At 36.8% G+C, this 25,538-nt stretch overlaps 1 protein-coding gene across 1 annotated transcript in view; it reads right to left on the bottom strand.

Annotated features, from left to right (window-relative positions):
- The window catches only part of INTS7 (integrator complex subunit 7), a 125,891-nt gene that overhangs the window by 62,240 nt on the left and 38,113 nt on the right, over positions 1-25,538 (bottom strand). The window contains exons 8-11 of the mRNA XM_053605370.1: positions 12,654-12,771; positions 7,198-7,332; positions 5,591-5,688; positions 1,730-1,969 (exon numbers count right to left, since the gene is read on the bottom strand). Of these exons, the coding sequence (XP_053461345.1) occupies positions 1,730-1,969; positions 5,591-5,688; positions 7,198-7,332; positions 12,654-12,771 (591 nt within the window). The remainder of the gene's footprint in view (positions 1-1,729; positions 1,970-5,590; positions 5,689-7,197; positions 7,333-12,653; positions 12,772-25,538) is intronic.

The raw sequence follows: 25,538 nt of genomic DNA, 5'->3' as shown, positions 1-25,538 counted from the left end.
ATTAATTGATTCTATTCACTCAGAGCATTGTTTATGTGAATGGCAAATAATAGTAAATTATAATAGGAGCAATTCCCATAAATACAGATAAATTATAAAATTTATAATCATGCCATAAGATAATATATGTCAGTTAGATAAACTAGAGATATAATTACAAATACAGATGATTAACAAAATAGGCAAAATGCCAAAGATTACATATAAGTAATCTTACATGACACATTTATATAAAGTTAAAATACATACAGTAATACTGAATATTATATGTATGTAGTAAAAGTGTATGGAAATGATTAATATCAAATTCAGGAGAGTGGTTGGTTACATCTGAGAAAAGGGAGGAGATGCTATAAGAGAGGAACCCAGGGAGCTTCTACTACATTGGTACTACTTCTTAATTTTTTTTTTTTTTTTTTTTCCAGAGGTAGAATTTTGCTCTGTTGGCCCAGGCTGGAGAGCAGTGGCTCAATTATAGCTCATTGCAACCTTGAATTCCTGGGGTCAAGCATTCTTCTTGCCTCAGCCTTCCAAGTAGCTGGGACTACAGGAGCATGCCACCACCACACTTGCTAACTTTTAGACACAGGATCTTGCTATGTTGCCCAGGCTAATGTCAAACTCTTTGTCTCAAACAGTCCTCCCACTTTGGCCTCCCAAAGTGCTGGGATTATAGACGTGAGCCACCATGCCTGGCCTGCTGGTATTTTTTTCTTAAACTGGCTATTGGATGCAAGAGTTTTCACTGTATTATTCTTCAGATGTTTTGAATATTGTTTCACGACTTAAAATTACCTTAAAGTAGTAATGATAAAAAAGGGATAAAAAACATTAGTTCAAAATGTCACTCCAAAAAAACATAAACTTGGCTAACTGCCTCTTTATCTAACAATGCTAATTCACATAAAGATGCATATATATTGTGATAACTGTATGAAATCATTCCCATGACCACTGCCATTTGTAACCCTTTCTGACAACAAATAATGAAATGGGTCAATCTTTTACACAATGCCTTCTGAAGGATTATATATAAAATAGACTTGGGTAAGTAATTTAATTATGCTTTTTCCCAAGCTCTAGATTCAGATGAATAGGAACAGTATGGAATGGCAACCTCCTAGCTTTCATTCAATTTATGATTATTTAGTGTAGCCTTCTCTCACCCTTAAAAAACTTTCAACTACATATTTTACAGCTTCCATTGTTTCTAAGCATCCATCTTTCCTAACGACAAGAATCTACAAAAATCTAAATTGGATCCTAAACAGGTAAAGAGATTCTGAGATCAAAAACAGGAATTTAGACTAATTTGCGGTCATCATGCTCATGAGATTTTAAACTTATATATTCTGAAATATAAAACAGGGGTTAGTTGATTATTTATCTGCTTTGTATAATACAGAAGAAAATCTCATTTTCATTTTGTCTTTCAGAACAAAAGAAAAACATTAGCTTTGAAGGCTTTCTCTACATTAAGCTGATCTGACAGGACTTAAAAAACAGTTTTAGATCTGAACAATACATTTTCTAAATCAAAAGTGAAAAGAGTAAAAAAGCTCATGCCAATTGTATTTTGACTTCAACATGCTCTTGGTCTTATATAATTACTTTAACCTATTTGTTTTGCTTTTTAAGTAAAGTCAAACAGCAATATTGACTTTTTAAAGTAATTCCCAGTAGACCAGTTCTTAGTCATCCAAAGGAGATACAAAAAGTGGCTTTTTACCAGAAGTTCTTGTTGCTTGTCTGTGGCTGATCGTCCAATCACCTTGTAGAGCTCCATGAGGTCACCAAGCATTCCATCACCCAGCACTGGCAGCTGCATGGCAATGGCCGCCAGGCAGTGGCACATCAGGATCCGGGCAGCATCCTGAGCACTGTGCAACTGAGTCAATAAGGTTTCAACCACTGACTGGCTAAGATGAGGCCTGCCCTTGGCCAACTTGACCATGCAATTTAGAGCCATCTGCATATCAAAAAGAAAATGGGACTAATTACCCTTTGGAAGTGTTAAGTGAAGCTTTCAATAAAAAAACTTTGTACAAATTATGGAGGAAAATCAAGGACATCTTTTTTTTGCAGGCATAACATTTTTCTTCTTAAGAAGCACTTGATGTATTGAATCCTACACATTATAGTTTGTGAAGTACACCATGTTTAAAATAACAAATCAGGACTATATATCAACCACTCATTTCAATCTAGGATTATTAAAAACATCTGTTAAAAAGACAAAATGAAAATCATAAGGAACAATGTTGAAGAGGCAAACATATGCTGAACTAAATGTCACTATTACTGTATTTTTACTGCTTTTCAAGAACTTCTTCTAAAGTGTGGTTTGTATACTATCTATCCTAGTATGATAACAAAAATATAGATTCTCAGGCCCCACCCCAAATAATAAATACCTTTTCTTTGGTGTTGGTGTTACTGAGAGTCTGCAATTTTAAAAAAGAGGCCCTGGGTGACTCTAAATATACTGAAAGTGGAGGAAAGGCTTCTAATTTTCTTATTTCTCAAATGAAATTTAAAACCCAATTGGCTTTAGAGGTTCTCCCACTCAGCCTTATAACAGGCATCACTAATACCCCATCAACAAAACTAGAAACACCAAAACCCTTTCTTTTACAGTCATCAGATTCTATCAAGTCTCTAATATCTACCATTAGCTCCTTTTTCTTCTTTCTACTATAAATCTCTCCCTAATTCCCATCTCTTGAAAAGGTGGACCCATCAATCCATCTTTGACACTTGATACTACAACCGTATAGCTATTAGTGTGGCATTAGCAACACATCATAAACTTTAAAGTCTGATGAATGTAGGTTTGAAATTCAGCTTCTCCCTTAATAATAAGGTGGCTTTGCAAAAGGTATTTTATCTCTCTGAGACTTAATTTTTTGACAAGTCTAAGAGGAATACAAATTTCATTTTATGGTTACTAGATGATTGAAGAAAATATACACACAAGCCTTCAACAAAGTTTGGCATACATTATCAGGGGTCCTAAAACTGCGGCCCGCGGGCCACATGAGGTGATGTGATTATATTTGTTCCCGTTTTGTTTTTTTACTTCAAAATAAGATAAGTGCAGTGTGCATAGGAATTTGTTAGTCCAGCCCTCCAATGATCTGAGGGACAGTGAATTGTCCCCGTTTAAAAAGTTTGAGGATCCCTGTGACTAGATGCTCAAATAAGTAACAGTAGTAATTACAACAAAGATCAGAGCATATCTATTACTTTAAAATTCTATTATCTTACTACCCATAGAATTAAATCAAGTCCATGTTCCTCAGCATGATGTTGTATATCCTCTATGACTGAGCTGCAAACTACTCTTCCAATCTCGTATTATGTCATCCAGCCACAGTGGGTTTCTCACCAATCTTCCAACATTTCATAGGCACACTTTTACTTTCACGTCTTGTATTAAAGTGAGCCCCTGGACTCAAACTATCTTTCATAATTACTGAAATTCTATCCCATCTTTCATGGCTCAACTCATATGACATCTACTTGCTGAAGTCTTCCCTAATAGCCTTAGTTAAAATTGATTACTTCCAACTTTGTACTCTAGAGTACTTTTGTTTGTACAAAACAAAAACCCAAAATATACTGCATTCTACTCGGTACTATAGTCTCTTACATTAATGTTGGTATTGTACTCTACTTGGGAAGCTCTCTAACACAGCAACCTTGCTTGATCATCTACATTATGTCCCACTATGCTAAGTCCAGTGTTGTGTATCAGCACTGATTGTTTGGAAAAGGATTTTTTGTTTTTAAACAAAATTTTAAAATATATTATAGTTCCAAGGAGATTCTAAGGATCCCCTCAAAATGGTTTTGCTAATAGATGTTTCTTACTTCCTTTCTCCACTTCTTGATTATCAGCTTTTACTTAATGATATTACTATCTCTATTGTTCATCACTATGTCCATATCATGCTAAAATGAGTCATGATTTCCTTCAAACTGTATCTTAGATAAGCTAAAGTTCTTACATTCTCCAACATCTAACAAGCTTATTTTTAACTCCTATTAACCATGCTTTTCCTTATTAATTTTGCACCATCACAAATTATATCTGATGTTTCACTCCAGTAAGAATAGTCTCATTTCACATTTAAAAAATTTTAAATATGGCTGGGGAGCCACTCATCCTAGCACTCTGGGAGGCCAATGTGGGTGGAATGCTTGAGCTCAGGAGTTTGAGACCAGCCTGAGCAAGAGTGAGATCCTATCTCTACTAAAAATGGAAAAAATTAGCAGCTAGGGCACCAGCCACACACATGGGCTTGGCAAGTTTGAACCCAGCCCAAGCCTGCCAAGCAACAATGACAAATGCAACAACAAAAAAAATCAGCTGGGTGTTGTGGCAGGCACCTGTAGCCCCAGCTACTTGGGGGGCTAAGGCAAGAGAATCGCTTAACCCCAAGAGTTGGAGATTGCTGTGAGCTGTGACGGTACAACACTCTACTGAGAGTGACCAAGTAAGACTCCATCTCAAAAAAAAAAAAAAAAGAAAAAAGGAAAAATTAGCCGGGTGTTGTGGTGGGGGCCTGTAGTCCTAGCTACTCAGGAGGCTGAGGCAAGAATATCACTTGAACCCAGGAGTTTGAGGTTACTATGAGCTATGCTATGAAAGCATTCAATCCAGGGTGACAAACAAAATTTTTTTGAAGAGTTTTAAGGTAGGTGGCACCTGTAGCTCAGTGGGTAGGGCACTGGCTATGTACACCAAGGCAGGTGGGTTCGAACCCAGCCCAGGCCTGTTGAACAACGACAACTGCCAATAAGAATAACAACAAATAGCCAGGCATTGTGACGGGTGCCTATAGTCCTGGAGGCTGAGGCAAGAGAATCGCTTAAGCCCAAGAGTTAGAGGTTGCTGTGAGCTGTGATGCTACGGCACTCTAACAAGAGTGACAAAGTGAAACTCTGTCTCAAATTAAAAACAAAAGATCTTTAAGATAATTCCTATAATTAAGTGAAGGTCAATATTCATTATAATAATTCTTCTCTTGACTTATAAACTAGTGCTTTTAACCTGAGAAATTAAACACATTTATTAGTCTGGTCATAGGCTTCTCAGTGGTACTTCAGATTAAAACTTCTAAGAATACAGGAGCTCTGCCTATTTAACTTTGCTTTATATTATCTAAGACTATCAAATGTTATCTGTTACAACTTAATAAGTATTGTCAGCTGATGGCAAAATAGGCCAAAGCTCAGATTTCTACTTCACCTTTCTTTTGGGACAACACCAGTCAAAAAGTCAGTTTTCACAGTGAAGATCAAGGACAAATTTATGTTTAAGCCAGGAGGTGACAAACTATTTTCTCTGGGCCAAATCTAAGTCTCTGTTTTTTACAAGTAATTTTTTATTGAAACATAGACATCTCCCACCTACCCTCAACACTATCCACAGCAGTTTTTCCTACAGTGGCAGAACTGAGTAGCTGTGACACAAAGTGTATGGCCTGCAAAATTTAAAATACTACCTAATCCTTGACAGAAAGATTGCTAACCCTAGTTCAGGCCATGAAAGCAGATATTATAGTAAAATAAGTGAAGTTTTCACCTTTAATGTAGCTTGAGCACCTGGACTATCATCTTGACTACAAAGTACCAGAAGTGATTCTAGGCCAAAGACAGCATCTTGTTCCAGCACCAAAAGATCTAGAAGAAAAACACTAAGTTTTATGGTGGACGAGTAGAGGGGACTCATTAAACAGACATAAACACACACAAGTGGAAGAAAAAACATCGAAGAGTCTAAGATATAAGCTAACCTTCCTTCAAAAAGTACATCTGGCATTACTTCTAAAATGTGAAGGCTTGTCTTCAGACTTTCTATCACTTTAAATCAAGAGCTGAAGCTACAAAGCTATAAATTTGTAGTAAAACAAAACTGAAAGTGTTACCAGCTTAGCTAAAGAAAATACTAAGAATGGTATACGGTTTAGTGTACTGTTTCTCCATTTTTTAGCTACTAATGAAAGCTGAATCACTTTTAGGAAGTAATAAGGACTCTACATAACTGTATTAATATTTTAAGTCTGACCATAAAGAATGAAACCCTTAGCTGTCTTATGTAATAGCAGTACTACAGCATCTTTTCCACCATGGAAGGCATATGTCAGCTTTGAGAACATACAGCAGTTTTCCATGTAACATGATAGAAAATACTATTTACAATGCCGGAAGTAAAACAGGTTTAATTTTTTAATTCAGAATCAACATACAACTTAGGGAAATGTTTTCTGCATTTCTGCATTCTCTCTGTAGGAGCTTGGAAAACAACATAAAGGCTAGTGAAAGTCAGATGCTGGAAAAAAATAGGTACTAGGAACAAGCAGTGCTGAAGGATAGTCAGGACAAGGGGAACTGCTGAGCCTGTGGTCCTTAATAAAGATCAAAATAAGCAGGGAAACAGAGTCTCTAAAATTCATTTCCAGTTCTCGAACACAGGCATAAAATTTTTCAACTCTTTAGGTTGAAAGATATTAGGAACACAATAAAATATCTGCTATTATTTTCTATAAATGTCCTCCTTGATTATGCAAATCAGTTTAATGCTACATATACCTAGAGAGAAATTCTGTGAAAATTTAATTCACAATGCTCTGTTAATTCACTTGCCTCTAGGCAATCTCATATTTTGTCATCCAGCCACATGGGTTTCTCACGAATCTTCCAAATTTAATAGGTACATTTCTGCTTTCACGTCTTGTATAAAAGTGGGCCCTTGGGCTCAAATGATCTTTCCAATTACCGGAATTCTATCCCATCTTTCAAGGCTGATACTGAAAGTCCCTTGATAACTTAAGTCTTCTAGGTTCCTGTATAAGTGAAAACATTCCTTTATACCTCAGGGGTAGAGTCCTAAGTAATCCCTATTCATAACACTATACTACAAAAGTAAGCAGCGGAAGGACATGGGCAATGTTCCATAAAACCTTTTAATTCTATAATCCCAGTCCCAAGGTCCTGTCTTCATACCTTTATTATTTTTTCACAAGGATTAAGTAGCTTTGAGAAAGCTTGCTTTAAGAACACTTCAGAAAAAGGCAATTTGTAGATCAATGCACAGAGGCTAAAAATAATAAGGGATTAAAAAACCAAACAGAATTCTATCCAAGTACTAATAAAAAATTTATACATAATATCGGTCCTGACCAAGCTTACCTTTTTCTTGACAAGAGACAGTGATATTTGTTAGGACTCTTACTCCATGAGCTGCAATGCCCCTGTTATTATGGTAACAGCATTCTTGGGCTAATTTGACTAAATCAGAGGATCTGGGGGAAGAACTCATGTTTCCTAAACAAGCAGAGAGAACTAGTTCATTCAGACAGTTCAAAAACAGTTCAGCTTAAAGGTTCAATTTGCTTACTTTTAATGAGAAAATCTTTAACCATAAACCTTAAAAAATATCCTACTTTGACCCCATCATCAGCATGTATCACCAATTCTCTTTCCCCAACAAGATACTTAGAAAACATGTGCCAGTAGTTTTATAATGAGTAAGATCTAAAATCAATATAGGACTTGTTCTTAAAATTTTTAATAAAAATTGACTAAGAAATAGGGCAAAAACCATAGAAATAGGGCAAAAACAATCATAGATTGTATCCTGGGAGTTCAAATGGATTCTGATTAAAATGGATGTTATAGGCCTCTTGTCAGATAAAACCGTACCTTCAAGAGAGGAGAGAAAAGAGATACAAAACCTTCAAGTCTGCTTTTTTCCTACCTCAAATTGCTAGCATACATTTATACCTCAAAAAGTTTACATAAGAATTCTTACTTTTAGATCTGGAGAAGACTGTGGAATCATCTGATTCAACACTCTTATTTTTATGGTAGAAATCAAAGCCCAAAAGATTTTAAGTATCTTGCCATGAAGGCTATAAAACTTGTTAGTTGCATACTACTCTTGTGCTTTACACCTTAAGTTCTATGCTACAGACTGCAGCATTTTTTTTAAATTCACATTTCAAATTTTTTAACGTAAGCCTTATGCTATATTTTAATTTATAGTAGAGAAGCTCTTAGTAATAACTGAATAAGCTTCAAGAATAAGGAGATTAAAGCTTGTCTAACTTCTTTGAAGAGTCTCTTATTCCTGTCTCTACTTCTGCTTAATTTTCCATGATTCCTGTCAACTTCAATCTTGTCTCTCATACCAAGGGTGACCATATTTTTTTGAAGTGAAAGGGGACTATTAATAACTGTTCTAACAGACATATCCTAGGACTATACTAGGCAATGTGGGGCATATGGTTGCTTTACCGATTTCTTGTTTGCTATAAAACCACAAATTCAGGTGAAAACCTCAGTGTTTTTTAAAACAGGCAATGCTTTAGAAAAATGAAACTATATAATCATTTTTTCAAAACAATGAAAATTGTATTTTCTCCAATTCTTTTTCTTGTCCATGTGATATAAACAACGCAAACTCATCTATATATTTATAAACATGTGTATAAGCTGCTTCTTTGTTTTTCCCCTCAAGATTAATCATAGGAAACTTGGGAAAAAGCCATCTGTGATGGCTCATGCCTGTAATTCTAGATTGGGAGGGTGAGGAAGATGGATCACTTGAGCTCAGGAGTTTTAGACCAGCCTGACCAAAAGAGATCCTGTCTCTAAAAAAAAAAAAAAAAGAAAACTTGGAAAAAAAACAGAAAAATCCAAAGAAAACAAATATCATCCCAAACCCCACAAACTATGATCTTATTGCTAAGCTAACTTTCTGCAATATTTCTTTTAAATCTTTTCCCCCTATGAGCACTAATATACTTTAAAAATTCATATATAACCAGAAGATATTGATTCTAAAATATCCTGCTTTTAAAATAAAGTATCACCCTACTATGAAACTAATTTATGGCTTTCATATGAAAGCTATAACCCAGTTATAACCTAAGAATATGGGGGAAAGGGGAGATAGAGGGGAGGGAGGGGGGAGAATGGGTGGAGGGAGGGTGATTGGTGGGATCACACCTATGGTGCATCTTACAAGGGTACATGTGAAACTTAGTAAATGTAGAATATAAATGTCTTAACACAACAACTAAGAAAATGCCAGGAAGGCTATGTTAACCAGTGTGATGAAAATATGTCAAATGGTCTATAAAACCAGTGTATGGTGCCCCATGATCGCATTAATGTACACAGCTATGATTTAATAATAAAATAAAATATAGTATCTATGATCATTTTTCTATGTTACCTTTTTGAGGCATGGTATTAATTTAACTCTTACTTATTTAGAAATGATTTTCTAAGAAATTCACATGGGTCATAAGGTAAAACAAATAGTAGAAAAAGGCAAAAGGTTAGTAAAAGTTTCTCTTGTACTCAATGTTATCAGTTTCCTATGTATCATCCCAGAGTCCATAAATTTGCAAGCATATGTATTTCTTTCTTTACTTTTCCTTTTTTAACACACTGTTCCTTGATTTACTTCCCTTTAAATATATCATGGAGTGCACTCCATGCTGTGTATTCTTTTTAATAAATTGCATTGATTTTTATTATAGTGATGTATTATCATAATTCTTTAATGAGTTCCATATTGATGGTTCTTATGCTATTATATCCTCAACTGACAGACTATTATACACAATGATGCTATCAATACTGTTATATATATGTCATTTGTCAATGTGTGAATATATAAGTAGGATAAATTCCTAGAAGTGGAGTTTCTGGGTCAGCTGTAATTTAATGAGCACTTCCAAATCACTCACGCAGAGGTTTTAATAATTTACATTCACACTAGCAATGACGGTGGCTATTTACCCACATCCTTGTAGACACAACATGTTTATTTATTTATTTTTTTTTGTGGTTTTTGGCCAGGGCTGGGTTTGAACCCGCCACCTCCGGCATATGGGACCGGCGCCCTACTCCTTGAGCCACAGGCGCCACCCCACAACATGTTTATTAAACTTGTGGATTACTGCCATTTGGATGGATTAAAACTATTTCAGTGTTGTTTTAATTTGCATTTTTCTCAGGTATATGTGATACTGAACATCTTATATATTTAAGAACCATTTGTTAGTGGTATATTTTGACATACTAATTAAATGTGTTTTACAAACTACTTCTGGTTATACAGAAAAAATTCTAGGCTGGGCACAGTGGCTCACGCCTGTCATCCTAGTACTCTGGGAGGCCAAGGCAGGCGGATTGCTTAAACTCAGGAATTCAAAATCAGCCTGAGCAAGAGTGAGACCCTGTTTCAGGAGCCTGTAGTCCCAACTACTTGGGGAGGCTGAGGCAAGAGGATCATTTATTTGAGCCTGAAAGTTTAAGGTTGCTGTGAGCTATGATGCCATGACTCTAATCAGGGTGAGACTTGAAATTCTGTCACAAGAAAAAAATATATAATCAACAGAAATATACTTAAACATTTACTATTATCTATGGAAATATTCTAACTTTGGAAAATCCTTGACTTTTATTTCTTATGAAAACTAGTCTATTTACTTGAGCCTTGTGCTTAATTCCATATATGTAAAAACTACCATTGACTAAACTTCAATAAGGAACAGACTTCTAGCTTAAAAAGTACTTGGGTCTTATAACCTGACATAATGCTTATAAATGTTTTTGGAATTAAAAAATAAAAATAAAGTTATCATGAATCTAGGTCAGTTTGATTAAAAAAAAAAAAGAAGTCTGAGTCAGAACCCTTGGGTTCAAGCACTCCTTAAGTATGGACATATTGTCAAACATTTCTGAGCCACAGTTTCAATACCTATCAACTTTCTTGCATGTGCCTCACTTGATGGCTACTTATTAACGTAATACTCTTAATATAAAAGCCATGATTAAATCTTTGCCTACTGCAGCTCTTTCAAACGGTATCAGCTAAGTTAAGAAAAAGATGGGCTGATTTATGCAGAAAAAGAATCCACCGAAAGCATAATATGCATATAGTAGACTACTTATGAAGAAGGCTATGCTAATCTCTCCCACCCCCAGAAGGCATGCCTCTCTGCTAGGTGATTTTCCAGTTCCTTAAATCAAGAGGTATTTATTTCTGCACCTCGCTGGACTTGGCCATCTGGCTTACTCTGGCCAATAAGATATTAGAAAACATGACCCAAGTAAAAGAATGAAAATAGCTTATGTGTTGGTGGCCTGCTTTCTTTTAGCTACATCTAGTACCCTAAGAATCTGAGGTAAACAAGCCTAGATTAGCCTACCAAGAGTCACCTGGATGAGGACTAAGATGCCTTTCAACTTCTAGCCTGTGAATGTGGCTATCTTAGATCACCAAGACCTGGTCAAGGCTGCAAATGCTGGCAGTCATACCAGGTGAGCCCAGTAAAAATTGCTGATTCACAGAATTAGAGAAAAGAAAAAGGTCATGGTTTCAAACTGCTAAGTTTTGGGGTGCTTTGTTAGGTACCAAAAGGCACCTGAGAAAGGCAACTGAGAGAGTATTTCACAGAATTAGTGGAAAGTCTAGAAAACTAAGGTTAGCAAACAAGTAAGAAAAAGGCAAGGCCAAAGAGCAGCTAAAATCACAGCCCAAGAAACCAAGGATGGACTCAGCCCAGTGAAGACAATGCTGCTATTGTTGCTGATTATTTGATGACATAGCTTACACTGAAGTCACAGGTACCACACATGGCAAACATCCACTGCTATAGCGCATACTGGAAACTGGATGTTGGTGTAGTCATTGCTACATCACCAGAACAGATTCTCCTACATCTCCACTTCCTTGTTGTCACTGGCTCCCAAATCAGTCAGTGACATGGAAATGATTAGTTGAGTCCTTGCCACATGTTTGAGCATGGCATGGCCTGGCAAAAAATATCATGTCTTTGAAGCTTCCTATTAAGACTTACATGGCAGGGAATTACCTTCATCCAGTTAGAAAGTTCATATGCTGTGCAGCCAAAAAAGGATACATAAATAAATGTACATTATAGTTCTTTAATTCAATTCAAATTAACTGTCTAGAAACAGAAACAATAAATTCCATAAAACTTGCATTAAAATGCAACTACAAAACACTTTAGCCTTAAGTCTGGCAAGCAAGCGTCTCACTGGGCATTCATGAAGACATTTTAGAGTTAATTATCTTAAATAGGCAAGTAGGAAAGCATTATTGAACTGGGGTAAAGTTGTTTTTTTTTTTGTTTTTAAGCCAGTCAAATTTAGCAAGGGATAAAGTTTTATTTTAATCATTTTTCAGAGAGATAATATGTACCTAAAAGGAAGCATGTGACATTTGCTTTTGAAATTCACCACCACATGGCCTTTGAAATATTTGTATTCAAAGGGCACTTTGACTCAGAGATACAAAAGCAAACCAGCTATTTTAGGCATCCTCAAAAATATTGTTTCACTCCCATATAATTCAAAAAAAGGACAAATCTAGAAAAATAATATTCTTAAGAGCAAGGCATCAGTTATTATCATAGGCATCAGTTAAGAAATTATTTTCAGGCGGAGGGTAAGAAAAAATTATTTTCAAATAGAACACTAGCAAATAATGGAGTATGAGATTTTGAAACCTTCCTTGATTTTAAAGCTTATAGAAGAAATATGTGAAACATAAACATAAAGGAATCAGCACATTTTCCATATAGTATCTCTTTTCTTTTCCTTACCTGGAGCTATGCTGAAGTAATGTTTGATGGCAATGGTCCCGGACAGTGTGGAAAGGACAGACAACATTCCTAGTTTTAAACTGTCATAAGGAATCTGGAGGGCACATTCACAGAGTGCCTGAAATATAGAAGAGAAATGAACACAGAAGTTAAAACATCAATATACATCTAAACTATTACATTTAGATTTTCTAGCTTTTATTAAAATTATATCTTAACGTCTTTTTTCCACGTTAAAAATCATAAGTTAAACTGACAAACTCCTTATGAAGCCTAAGAAACACAGGAACTAAATGTAAATGGGTAACCTGGTACAAAAAGAGGACAGTGAGTAAAAAAGGAAAGAAACCTAAGTATAAACTTTGGTTAATAATAACAATGTATCAATACCGGTTCATTTATAAAAAAAATTATATAAAATGTCAATAACAGGAGAAACTGGGTGTGAGTATGTGGGAACACTCTGTACTAACATCTCAAATTTTCTATAAATGTAAAAGTATTCCAAAACCTCCACCATATTTTGCTTACATAAGAGATATATTATTGATGTGTATTTTTTTTTTAAATAACAGAAAATGTGGCATTTTATCTGGTTTACAAGTAGAGCTATTCTCCTCCCATTTCTGTTCATTTACTCTACTAAGGTAGTCTGACGTATTACCAGAAACAAAATGCTATTTTTTCTTTCAATGCAGTGAACTATGAATACATGTTCACAGTACAGTGATTCTTGCTTTATCCTGTGCACATTATTCTGTATCATATGACACATGTAATATAGTCAAGTAACTGTCTTACTAAATTAATCTAATTCCCATTTTCCCACGAAGATTCAGAAAATGAGCAAAACTTAAAGTCTAAGGGGAAAACAAAGACAGCAACAAAATTTGGGAAGGAGGGATTTACATAATCTGATTCTAAAGGGCACATGGAAAAATAAAAAAATCCAAAAAAGTTTTAACTAGAAATAGATTCAAATATATATTAGAGTTTAATATATGATAACTGGCATTTAAAATCAGACGGCTAATTCAATAAATACTGCAAGGACAACTAGCAAGTCAACTGAGTTCAATAAAACATGATCCCTATTTCTTTTTTTTAGTAAATAAAAATCTTAAAAAAGTACTAAGAGTTAACACAGAAAAACAAAAAATAAAAAGGTAATTGACACAACTAGAAAAAATATTCACATCATGTAAAATTGTAAAGAACCTTATTTTTTAAGGTCCAATAACCTTAATATATAAGAACTTCTTACTAATAAATAGACAAAAATCCAATGAAAAGGTGGTAGGCTACAGAAAGAACTTATATAAATGCCTTCTAAATAAGATGTTTAACCTCATTCGTAATTTGCAAAATTTAAAGTAAGTGTCACTTTTAACTTATCAGAATTAGCCGAAGTTCAAGTCCGATAATACATAACCCTAAAGATTGTGTGAAAATACCTATTGTTGGTAGAAGGGTAAAATGATGTAAATCTCACTGGTGGTCAATTTTTAAAATAGCTATTATTAGACTCAGAAATTCCTCATCTGGAAATTTAAGTTCATAAAGGTAATTTTTTACAAACTACTCAATACAGTGATATCAACAGTAACAGTAAAAGTATTGCAAACAACTCTAATGTCCATCAGTGGGGGCCTGGGAATACATAAAGGGAGCACCACACAGCTGGTAAAAGAATACAGTAGATCTGCCTGCTAATATGACATGTTCCCCAAGATGTACTGTTCAGTGGTAAAAAATTTAGAAAATACTATATGAAAATGAAATGAAATGCTAATAAAAACATACTGTACTTTTCATTTGTTTAGAAAAATGATGGGATAAATGCATGCTAGCATACTGTGACAAGGTTTAGGAAGAATACATAAGAAACTAGTAATAGTGATCATCTGCAGAGGAGACCTATGGGAAGAGATAAAAAAAAAAGACTTGCATTTTACTCACTGTACACCTTTGAAAACTCTAGGAATTTTTTATCATGTGCATGCATATTTTTTCAATTGAAAGAAAAACCTAGTTAACAATTAAAAAAAGCATTAATAGCAAAATTTTTCATGGAAGGAATGGAAAAATGCAGTAGGTTTCTGGTAATGGAAGGGAAGACAGTCTAGGTAATGCAGAAAGAACTCTAGCAATGAGGCCATGATATAGGAGTGTTTAGGTGTGGCCTAAAAGAAGGTATGTTCAAAAGAGATGGAGACTAAGAGAGAAAGAGAGGTTTAGGCCCTTAAAAGCTAGGCAGAGCAATTAAAACCACATGACAAAGAAGAAAGGAAAGCCAGCAACAAAGGCATCTAAAGGGTTAGCAGAGATTATTTTGGCAATGGTAAACAAAACAAGGTAACAAAGAGTTGCGTATTAAGGGGGATAACTACCTATGGCAGTAATCGAGGCAAGAATGGCCTGAAGTAGAACATGGGGGCAGGAATGGTGACCAGAGGATGAGTACGACATTTAGAAAGATTATATATGAGGGAATGAAGAAGAAGAACTTAATGATTATTAAGAAATTTCAAACCTAGTGACCAGACTCCTTTTATGAAGAGTGAAAATTTATGGGACTATGCCAATTTCAGAAGAAGGACAGAAAATTTGAAGAAATGTGAAATCCAACAAGTATCTACCAGGTATTTAGAAACTAAAAGTAGCAGATTTTTAATTTAAGACTCACATTAGAATTCTGGCTCTGCCACTTACCATTTGTGTGATCTGAGCCAATTATTGAAATCTTTGAGTCTCAACTTCTTTGTCTGTAAAATTGGGGTAAATATTTATAAACAATTGCTGGTTTTCATATAAAATCTTTCTGGAAAAATATGCAAGAAATTAGACATTAGTTGCCACTGGGCAAAGGAGCTATGTGGACAGAAGAATAGTAAGTGGGAAATATTCACTATATATCCTTTTGTAGCTTTGGAGTATCAACCACATGAATGTATCTGCATTTACAAAACTGAATTAAAATTAAAAATAAAATATAAGTGGGGTGACGCCAATTGTCTTGTAAGATTAAACAGCCACCAAAAGTCAAAGCACTCTGTAACCCATACAGGCTACTACACTAGAAACTAACACAGAAGCTTGGGTAAAATGAGTGGATTGTTGAAGGCTCCACATATTAGCATTAAGGGAGGCCATCAGAAGGACAGGAAATAAATAGAAGAAAGCAGAGGGTCAAGGACTCAACTCTGAAGAAAAGGGGCAGTGAAGAATACACAGAAGGCACATTTAGAAAGTGCAAAGATAATGGACATTAGTGCCAAAGAGACCAAGAGAAGGGGTAGGTAGACAGTGTCAAATGTATTAAATACTTCCTAGAGATCACAGATGTGGAAATGAGTACTGCACCCCTAGTTGGACAGCTTTATGAAGGTGGCAGGATGATAGTGGGGGTGGGGCACAGTGAAGTAAACCCCAATGCTCGAGTAATGAATAGTCAGGGTATCTGGCTGGTTGAAGACCACTGCGTGTGGTTCTTTCTCCTCAGCAACTCCTTCTTCAGCATTCCTGCTGTCTGAACTCTGACCAAGGTCATCCATGACTTGGCAACGTGCATCTTCCTATATACAGTGAAAGGAAGGTCTTTTAAGAGCCGTGACGAAGGAAAGGCTTGGCTACTGACACACTAGGAGCAGATGGACTGCTCTTTTGGCACATTCCTCAGCATCTCTCCTATGGTGCCCTGCCTCCTGGCCAGCTTCTACACCAAGCATGATGCTGCTTACTTTCTTCTTTTTTTTTTTTTTTCTGTAGAGACGGAGTCTCACTGTACCGCCCTAGGGTAGAGTGCCGTGGCGTCACACGGCTCACAGCAACCTCTAACTCTTGGGCTTACGTGATTCTCTTGCCTCAGCCTCCCGAGCAGCTCGGACTACAGGTGCCCGCTAAAACGCCTGGCTATTTTTTTGTTGCAGTTTTGGCCGGGGCTGGGTTTGAACCTGCCACCCTCGGCATATGGGGCTGGCGCCCTACTGAGCCACAGGCGCCGCTCGCTGCTTACTTTCTTAACACAGCCTCACTGCTCAGAGTACTGATGGCTATTTGTCCCAGTTCCATCAACAAATACTGAGAGATGGGGCTGACTTTAGCTCCAGAGGCTCGGGGAAAGCACTGGAACAAGGACCTATAATATCCTTCCCTCCTTCTCCATACTTTCTTCGATATCTTTATAGCCGGAGAACTATATAACCTTTCTCATGCTCCTAGGAAAAGAAGATTGGAAAATAGGATGTCCTGGCCCAGTCCTGCTAGGGGCTTGAATCAGCAAAAGCACATGAGGTAAGGGCCAAATCATTATCCTCTACAGCAGGAAGCCATATTTGGGGTAGCCTGTTTGGTGATTATATTTTTCCATATCTTCCACCCCTATCACCATCTAGCTCTGTTTTGCTATATTTTTCTCATAATATAAAGGTAATTTTAAATATATATATATTTTATATATATAATTATATATATTTATATATATATAATTTTCAATATATATATATATATGAACACACACACACACACACACACACACACACACACGGGAGAGCAAGATGGCGGCGGAGTAACTGCTTCCTTCTATCTGGGCACAGTGAGTCTGGGGAGGTAAGACTCCAGGCATCCCTGGCTGGTGGGATCTGCCTATAATCATCCCTTTGAGGATACAGGGATTCAGCGAGACTTCTGGACCCCAAGAGGAGGACAAAAACAGTGGAAAACTGGAAAGTGGTCGCATGTGTTCAATGGGTGCAATCCCGCCGACAGCTGTAAGTACAGTAGCAGCGAGACTGCAAACTGGAAAGGCCTTACCTGTGAACTGTTTTGGTGTTTTTGGACTTGGCACTCAGTTGCACTGCCTTGGGTAGAGCTTGAGCAGGAGTGCGGAGAACTTTGGGCATTGTCTAGGGCCCCAGACTGAGACACTGAGCCGGATGGAACTAGTAGTGTTTGGCTGTGGGCAATAGGGAGCCATGGAGAGAGAACTGCCCCAGCAAGGTCCGCCCTGAGGATTGCAGAGCAAGGATCGGGCAGGAGCTAGTAACTTAGTGACTGAGCAGCCTAAAGGCGGGGACTGAGCCACCTTACAGCCCTAACCCTCAGGGGCAGAGTGAGACTGGTTTTGGCACACTGGGTAAGTGGATAGCCACTTTAGCAGTGATTCCAGCGACAAGCACTTTCCTGGAAAAGCTTCTGCTTAGCCAAGTTTAGAAGTTTAAAGTGCCGTTAAAGAGGGCTGAAGAGAGATTTAGGGTCTCCACCCTGTGGGGTTTGAGAAATCAGCGGAGGCCTCCAGTCGTGTCAGCATTGTGATTAACATCTCATACCCCAGAAGATCACCTTTTGCCCAGACAATATTCAACAAGATATATATATATATATATATATATATATATGGCTTTGTTTTTGGTTTTTTATTTTGATGTTGTTGTTGTTGTTCTGTTTAATTTCAACCTTTTCCATACAAATTTTTTCCTTTCTTTCTCCATTTTTCTAGTTTAAATACAATTTCCCATTGCTGCCTTTTTCAATAACTAGAACTTCATTTTTGCTAGTGTTTCTACCATTATTATTTGTTTTTTCCCCAATTTTATCTGGTAAAGTTTTCTGTTTGCTTGTTTTGGTTTGATTTATAGCATTTTTGTCTTTCCTCTCTACTTGGTGGAGGTGGGGTACTGTGTCTGATCAGGTTAGCAAAGAGCTGCTGACCTTAAGAGAACCACCCAACCAGGCACCCCCAAATGTGGGTTTTTCTTTAAGGTTGTGTCAAAGTACCCTATACTGTACACTATAATGCTCTGTCTCCCTCTTTCAGTTCCTCTCTTCTTTTTGTCAGTATTCCTTTTACCCACCCCCTATCCTTTCTCTATTTTCTTTTCGTTCTTTCCTTCTTTCATTCATCCCTTCTTACTCTTCAACCTTCTCATCCTTCTGGTCCTGTACCAAATGGACTCATGGAAACCTTAGTCCACGGTTGCACAGGAACTTAAAGACCAAGAGGAAGTGAAAGGAAAATTAGGGCAAGGAAACAGATATAATCAGCAGAAAACTCCAGGCAACATGAAGAACCAGTCCAGAGCAACCCCTCCAAGGGACCATGAGGTAGCTACTGCAGAGGATTCCACCTATAAAGAAATGTTAGGAATGACAGAAAGGGAATTTAGAATACACATGATGGAAACAATGAAGGAAATGATGGAAACAATGAAGGAAACTGCTGATAAAGTGGAAAATAACAAAAAGGAAATCCAAAAACAGAATCAATTAAGAGATGAACGATATGAAGAATATAGAAAGGATATAGCAAAGCTGAAGGAACTGAAGCAGTCAATTAGGGAACTTAAAGATGCAATGGAAAGTATCAGCAACAGGTCAGACCATGCAGAAGAAAGAATTTCAGAGGTAGAAGACAAAGTTCTTGAGATAACTCAGATAGCAAAAGGGGCAGAAAAGAAGAGAGAGAAAGCAGAACGTACACTGGCAGAATTATGGGACTTTATGAAGCGTTCCAACATATGAGTTATAGGAATCCCAGAAGGGGAAGAAGAATGCCCCAGAGGAAAGGAAACCATACTAGAGAATACTATAAATGAAAATTTCCCAAACATCACCAAAGATTCTGACACACTGCTTTCAGAGGGATATCGGACCCCAGGTCGCCTCAACTCTAACCAAGATTCTCCAAGACACATTGTGATGAACCTGTCCAAAGTCAAGACAAAAGAAAAGATCCTGCAAGCTGTCAGGAGTAAGGGCCAGTTGCCCTACAGGGGCAAATCCATCAGGGTGACTGCAGACTTCTCTAATGAAACTTTCCAAGCAAAAAGACGATGGTCATTTACCTTTAATCTACTTAAACAGAACAATTTCCAGCCCAGAATTCTGTACCCTGCTAAGCTTTAAAATTGACGGAGAAATCAAATCATTTACAAATATACAAACATTGAGGAAATTCGCCAGAACAAGACCAGCTCTACAGGAAACACTTCAACCTGTTCTGCACACTGACCACCACAATGGATAAGCAGCAAAGTAAGATCTCAGAAATTAAAGGACAGAACCTAACCTCCACACTGGTGCAAAAGATAAAACTAAGCAATGGACTCTCAAAAAATAAGACGAATAGAATACTACCACACTTATCAATTATCTCAATAAATGTTAATGGCTTGAATTCCCCACTGAAGAGACAGAGATTGGCTAACTAGATTAAAAAACAAAGCCATCGATTTGCTGTCTGCAAGAAACACACCTGGCTTCAAAAGACAAATTAAAACTCCGAGTCATGGGTTGGAAGACAATTTTTCAGGCAAATGGAATTCAGAAGAAAAGAGGAGTTGCAATCTTATTTTCAGATACACATGGATCTAAAGCAACTAAAGTCCAAAAAGACAAAGATGGTCACTTTATATTGGTCAAGGCAAAAATACAACAAGAAGACATTTCAATTCTAAATATTTATGCACCCAATTTAAATGCTCCCAGATTCTTGAAACAGACCTTACTCAGTCTGAGCAATATGATATCCGATAATACCATCATAACACGGGACTTTAACACTCCTCTTACAGAGCTGGACAGATCCTCTAAACAAAAATTAAACAAAGATATAAGAGATTTAAATGAGACCCTAGAACAACAGTGCTTGATAGACACATATAGAACACTCCAGCCCAAAGATAAAGAATACACATTCTTTTCATCACCTCATGGAACAGTCTCCAAAATTGATCATATCCAAAACAAATATCAACACAATCAAAAGAATTGAAATTTTACCTTGTATCTTCTCAGACCATAAGGCACTAAAGGTGGAACTCAACTCTAACAAAAACGTTCGACTCCACACAAAGGCATGGAAATTAAACAACCTTCTGTTGAATAACAGATGGCTGCAGGAAGAAATAAAACAGGAAATCATTAACTTCCTTCAGCATAACAACAATGAAGACACAAGCTACCAAAACCTGTGGGATAGTGAAAAAGCAGTTTTGAGAGGAAAATTTATTGCTTTAGATGCCTACATTCCAAAAACAGAAAGAGAGCGCATCAACAAACTCACAAGCCATCTTATGGACTTGGAAAAAGAAGAACAATCTAAGACTAAATTCAGTAGAAGAAAAGAAATATCCAAAATCAAATCAGAGATCAATGAAATTGAAAACAAAAGAATCATTCAGAAAATTAATGAAACAAGGAGTTGGTTTTTTGAAAAATTAAATAAAATAGATAAACTATTGGCCAGACTAACTAGAAATAGAAAAGTAAAATCTCTAGTAACCTCAATCACAAATGATAAAGGGGAAATAACAATTGATCCCACAGAGATACAAGAGATCATCTCTGAATACTACCAGAAACTCTATGCCCAGAAATTTGACAACATGAAGGAAATGGATGAACATTTGGAATCACACCCTCTCCCTAGACTTAGCCAGGAAGAAATAGAGCTCCTGAACAGACCAATTTCAAGCACTCAGATTAAAGAAACAATAAAAAAGCTTCCAACCAAAAAATGCCCTGGTCCAGATGGCTTCACACAAGAATTCTATCAAACCTTCAAGGAAGAGCTTATTCCTGTACTGCAAAAATTATTCCAAAAAATTGAGGAAGAAGGAATCTTCCCCAACACATTCTATGAAGCAAACATCACCCTGATAACAAAACCAGGAAAAGACCCAACCAAAAAGGAGAATTTGAGACGAATCTCGCTCATGATATAGATGGAAAAATTCTCAACAAAATCCTAGCCAATAGATTACAGCTTATCATCAAAAAAGTCATACATCATGATCAAGTAGGTTTCATCCCAGGGATGCAAGGCTGGTTTAACATACGCAAGTCCATAAACGTTATCCACCAGATTAACATAGGGCAAAAATAAAGATCATATGATCTTCTCAATAGATGCAGAAAAAGCATTTGATAAAATCCAGCATCCTTTTCTAATTAGAACACTGAAGAGTATAGGCATAGGTGGCACATTTCTAAAACTGATTGAAGCTATCTATGACAAACCCACAGCTAATATTTTACTGGATGGAGTAAAACTGAAAGCTTTTCCTCTTAGAACTGGAACCAGACAAGGTTGTCCTCTGTCACCTTTACTATTCAACATAGTGCTGGAAGTTCTAGCCAATACAATTAGGCAAGACAAGGAAATAAAGGGAATCCAAATGGAAGCAGAGGAGGTCAAATTCTCCCTCTTCCCTGATGACATGATCTTATACTTAGAGAACCCCAAAGACTCAACCACAAGACTCCTAGAAGTCATCAAAAAATACAGTAATGTTTCAGGATATAAAATCAATGTCCACAAGTCAGTAGCCTTTGTATATGCCAATAACAGTCAAGATGAGAAGCTAATTGAGGACACAACTCCCTTCACCGTAGTCTCAAAGAAAATGAAATACCTAGGAATATACCTAACGAAGGAGGTGAAGGACCTCTATAAAGAAAATTATGAAATCTTCAGAAAGGAAATAGCAGAGGATTTTACAAATGGAAGAACACACCATGCTCATGGATGGGCAGAATCAACATTGTTAAAATGTCTATACTTCCCAAGCAATCTACCTATTCAATGCCATTCCTATCAAAATACCAACATCGTACTTTCAAGATTTGGAGAAAATGATTCTGCGTTTTGTATGGAACCGTAAAAAACCCCGTATAGCTAAGGCAGTTCTTAGTAATAAAAATAAAGCTGGGGGCATCAGCATACTAGATTTTAGGCTGTACTACAAAGCCATAGTGGTCAAGACAGCATGGTACTGGCACAAAAACAGAGACATAGACACTTGGAATTGAATAGAAAACCAAGAAATGAAACTAACATCTTACAACCACCTAATCTTCGATAAACCAAACAAGAACATACCTTGGGGGAAAGACTTCCTATTTAACAAATGGTTAAGAGAACTGGATATCCACATGTAAAAGACTGAAATGGACCCACATCTTTCCCCACTCACAAAAATAGATTCGAGATGGATAAAGGACTTAAATTTAAGGCATGAAACAATAAGAATCCTCAAAGAAAGCATAGGAAAAACACTGGAAGATACTGGCCTGGGGAAAGACTTCATGAAGAAGACTGCCATGGCAATTGTAACAACAAAAATAAACAAATGGGACTTCATTAAACTGAAAAGCTTCTGTACAGCTAAGGAGACAACAACCAAAGCAAAGAGACAACCTACACAATGGGAAAGGATATTGCATATTTTCAATCAGACAAAAGCTTGATAACTAGGATCTATAGAGAACTCAAATTAATCCACATGAAAAAAGCCAACAATCCCATATATCAATGGGCAAGAGACATGAATAGAACCTTCTCTAAAAAACTGACCTAACAAACACATGAAAAAATGTTCATCATCCATATCTATTAGAGAAATGCAAATCAAAACCACCCGGAGATACCATCTAACCCCAGTGAGAATGGCCCACATCACAAAATCTCAAAACTGCAGATGCTGGCATGGATGTGGAGAGAAGGGAACACTTTTACACTGCTGGTGGGACTGCAAACTAGTACAACCTTTCTGGAAGGAAGTATGGAAAAACCTCAAAGCACTCAAGCTAGACCTCCCATTTGATCCTGCGATCCCATTACGGGGCATCTACCCAGGAAGAAAAAAATCCTTTTATCATAAGGACACTTGTACTAGACTGTTTATTGCAGCTCAATTTACAATCGCTAAAATGTGGAAACAGCCTAAATGCCCACCAACCCAGGAATGGATTAACAAGCTGTGGTATATGTATACCATGGAACACTATTCAGCCATTAAAAAAATGGAGACTTTATATCCTTCGTATTAACCTGGATGGAAGTGGAAGACATTATTCTTAGTAAAGCATCACAAGAATGGAGAAGCATGAATCCTATGTACTCAATTTTGATATAAGGACAATTAACAAGAATTAAGGTCGTGGGGGGGGGAAGCAGAGAGAGGGAAGGAGGGAGGGGTGTGGGGCCTTGGTGTGTGCCACACCGTCTGGGGGCAAGACATGATTGCAAGAGGGACTTTACCTAACAAATGCAATCAGTGTAACCTGGCTTATTGTACCCTCAATGAATCCGCAACAATAAAAATAAATAAATAAATACACACACACACAGACAAAGATGATAAAGGCAGAAAAAGCCTTTGGATTTAGCATTAAGAACACTGGTAGCCTTTTAAGTACCTAAGCAAAGTGACAGGGCAACAGTTCTAAATGCAAGCATATAAAAGAAAGAAGAGGGGATAAAGAAATAAAATCAGATACAGATGCCATTTTTGACATTCAAAAGAAGGAATTATTTAAAAGTGATTTTTAGTTGATATTATAGCTTTTATTTATTTATTCAAATGCTTAGGCTATTTCCATTTGTCCACTTTTATTGCCTAAATTGTCCTGCCTTGTACTGTTGATTAGTGTTTATGACTAATATCCTCAACCAGACAGGTCTATGTCCTTTGCTCCGGGTATAACAGACATTTAGCCTTCTGTGATAATCACGAAGGCAAGGTGACCGTTTATAAAGATGATGAAGTAAGTAACTTTAAAGAAGAATTTTATCATTTGAAAAACTGAACAAAACTCGAAAACCTTATGAGAAAATTATTTATAATGTTATCCTCTGATTTCTGACACCTAGCACATTACTGAGTCTTAGTAAATACATAGTTTTTAAAACTTCATTAATTCAAACCATAAGCATAATAAAGCAAATCAAGAAGTCCCCCAAAGATAGAACATCAATCTTACTTCAATGATGAAATCTGGATCAAATTTCTGTTTTAAGGACATTACCTTTTACAAAATTATTCTTACCAGGAACAATTTTCACATCAAAAAAAAGAAAAGCTGGTTTGACGCCAGTAACACTGTGGTTACGGCACGAGCCACATACACCCAAGCTGGCAGGTTTGAACCCAGCACGGGCTAGCTAAATAACAATGACAACTGCAACAAAAAAATAGCCAGGCTTTGTGGCAGGCACCTATAGTCCCAGCTACTTGGGAGGCTGAGGCAAGAGAATCGTTTAAGCCCAAGAGTTTGAGGTTGCTGTGAGGTGTGACACCATGGCACTCTACCTAGGGTGACACAGTGAGACTCTGTCTCAAAAACAACTACTGGGGCTAGGTTGTGTGGCTCATACTTGTAATCCTAGCACTCTGGGAGGACGAGGCATGTAGATAGCCTGAGCTCACAGGTTCAAGACCAGCCTGAGCCAGAGCAAGACTCCATTTCTTAAAAAATAGGCAGACAAGGGAATCGCTTAAGCCCAAGAGTTTGAGGCTGTGAGCTGTGATGCCACAGCACTCTACAAAAACTGTCTTAAAAAAAAAAAAAATGGAAAAACTATCTCTTCCAATGGAATCCCCTTTCTCACTTACCACCACTGCTTTCCTTTGGTATTTGGTCTGAACTTTTCTCTCTATGCTGGCTTAGGGTCACTGCTAACCAGAGCCCCTGGCCTCAATTACTATTATCTGGGTCAGTCCCGAAAAATGGGATTCTTCTCTACTCTGGAATGGGACTGGTCACCAGGGATGTGTTCCAGAAAAGCCTAGCAAAAAGTAGTTTATAATATTTAAAGAGAAATGTTATGTTTGGAAGTATGTCAGAGACATACCATGTCTAAATTTTCTATGTCTCCATTATACTAACTCCAAAGGAAAAGATTAAAATATAGAATTAAAATACATGACAAAATACATTAAAAGTTTAATGCAATGTAAATGGAGTTCATGTGTTTTCTAAGTCTTTGTAGCAAGAATTAACTTAAGACTTTGGTAAGAATAATTATGATTGTTTTCCTTTCTATGATAACTAAAAAGAATATAACACTGCAAATTTCCTGACTATTCAAAGGAAAAGGAATGG

Source organism: Nycticebus coucang, chromosome 10 (genome assembly GCF_027406575.1).
Source record: "Nycticebus coucang isolate mNycCou1 chromosome 10, mNycCou1.pri, whole genome shotgun sequence".
Taxonomy (NCBI): domain Eukaryota; kingdom Metazoa; phylum Chordata; class Mammalia; order Primates; family Lorisidae; genus Nycticebus; species Nycticebus coucang.
Note: the sequence above shows the minus strand (reverse complement) of the source record. Positions and strands in the feature narration are given on the sequence as shown.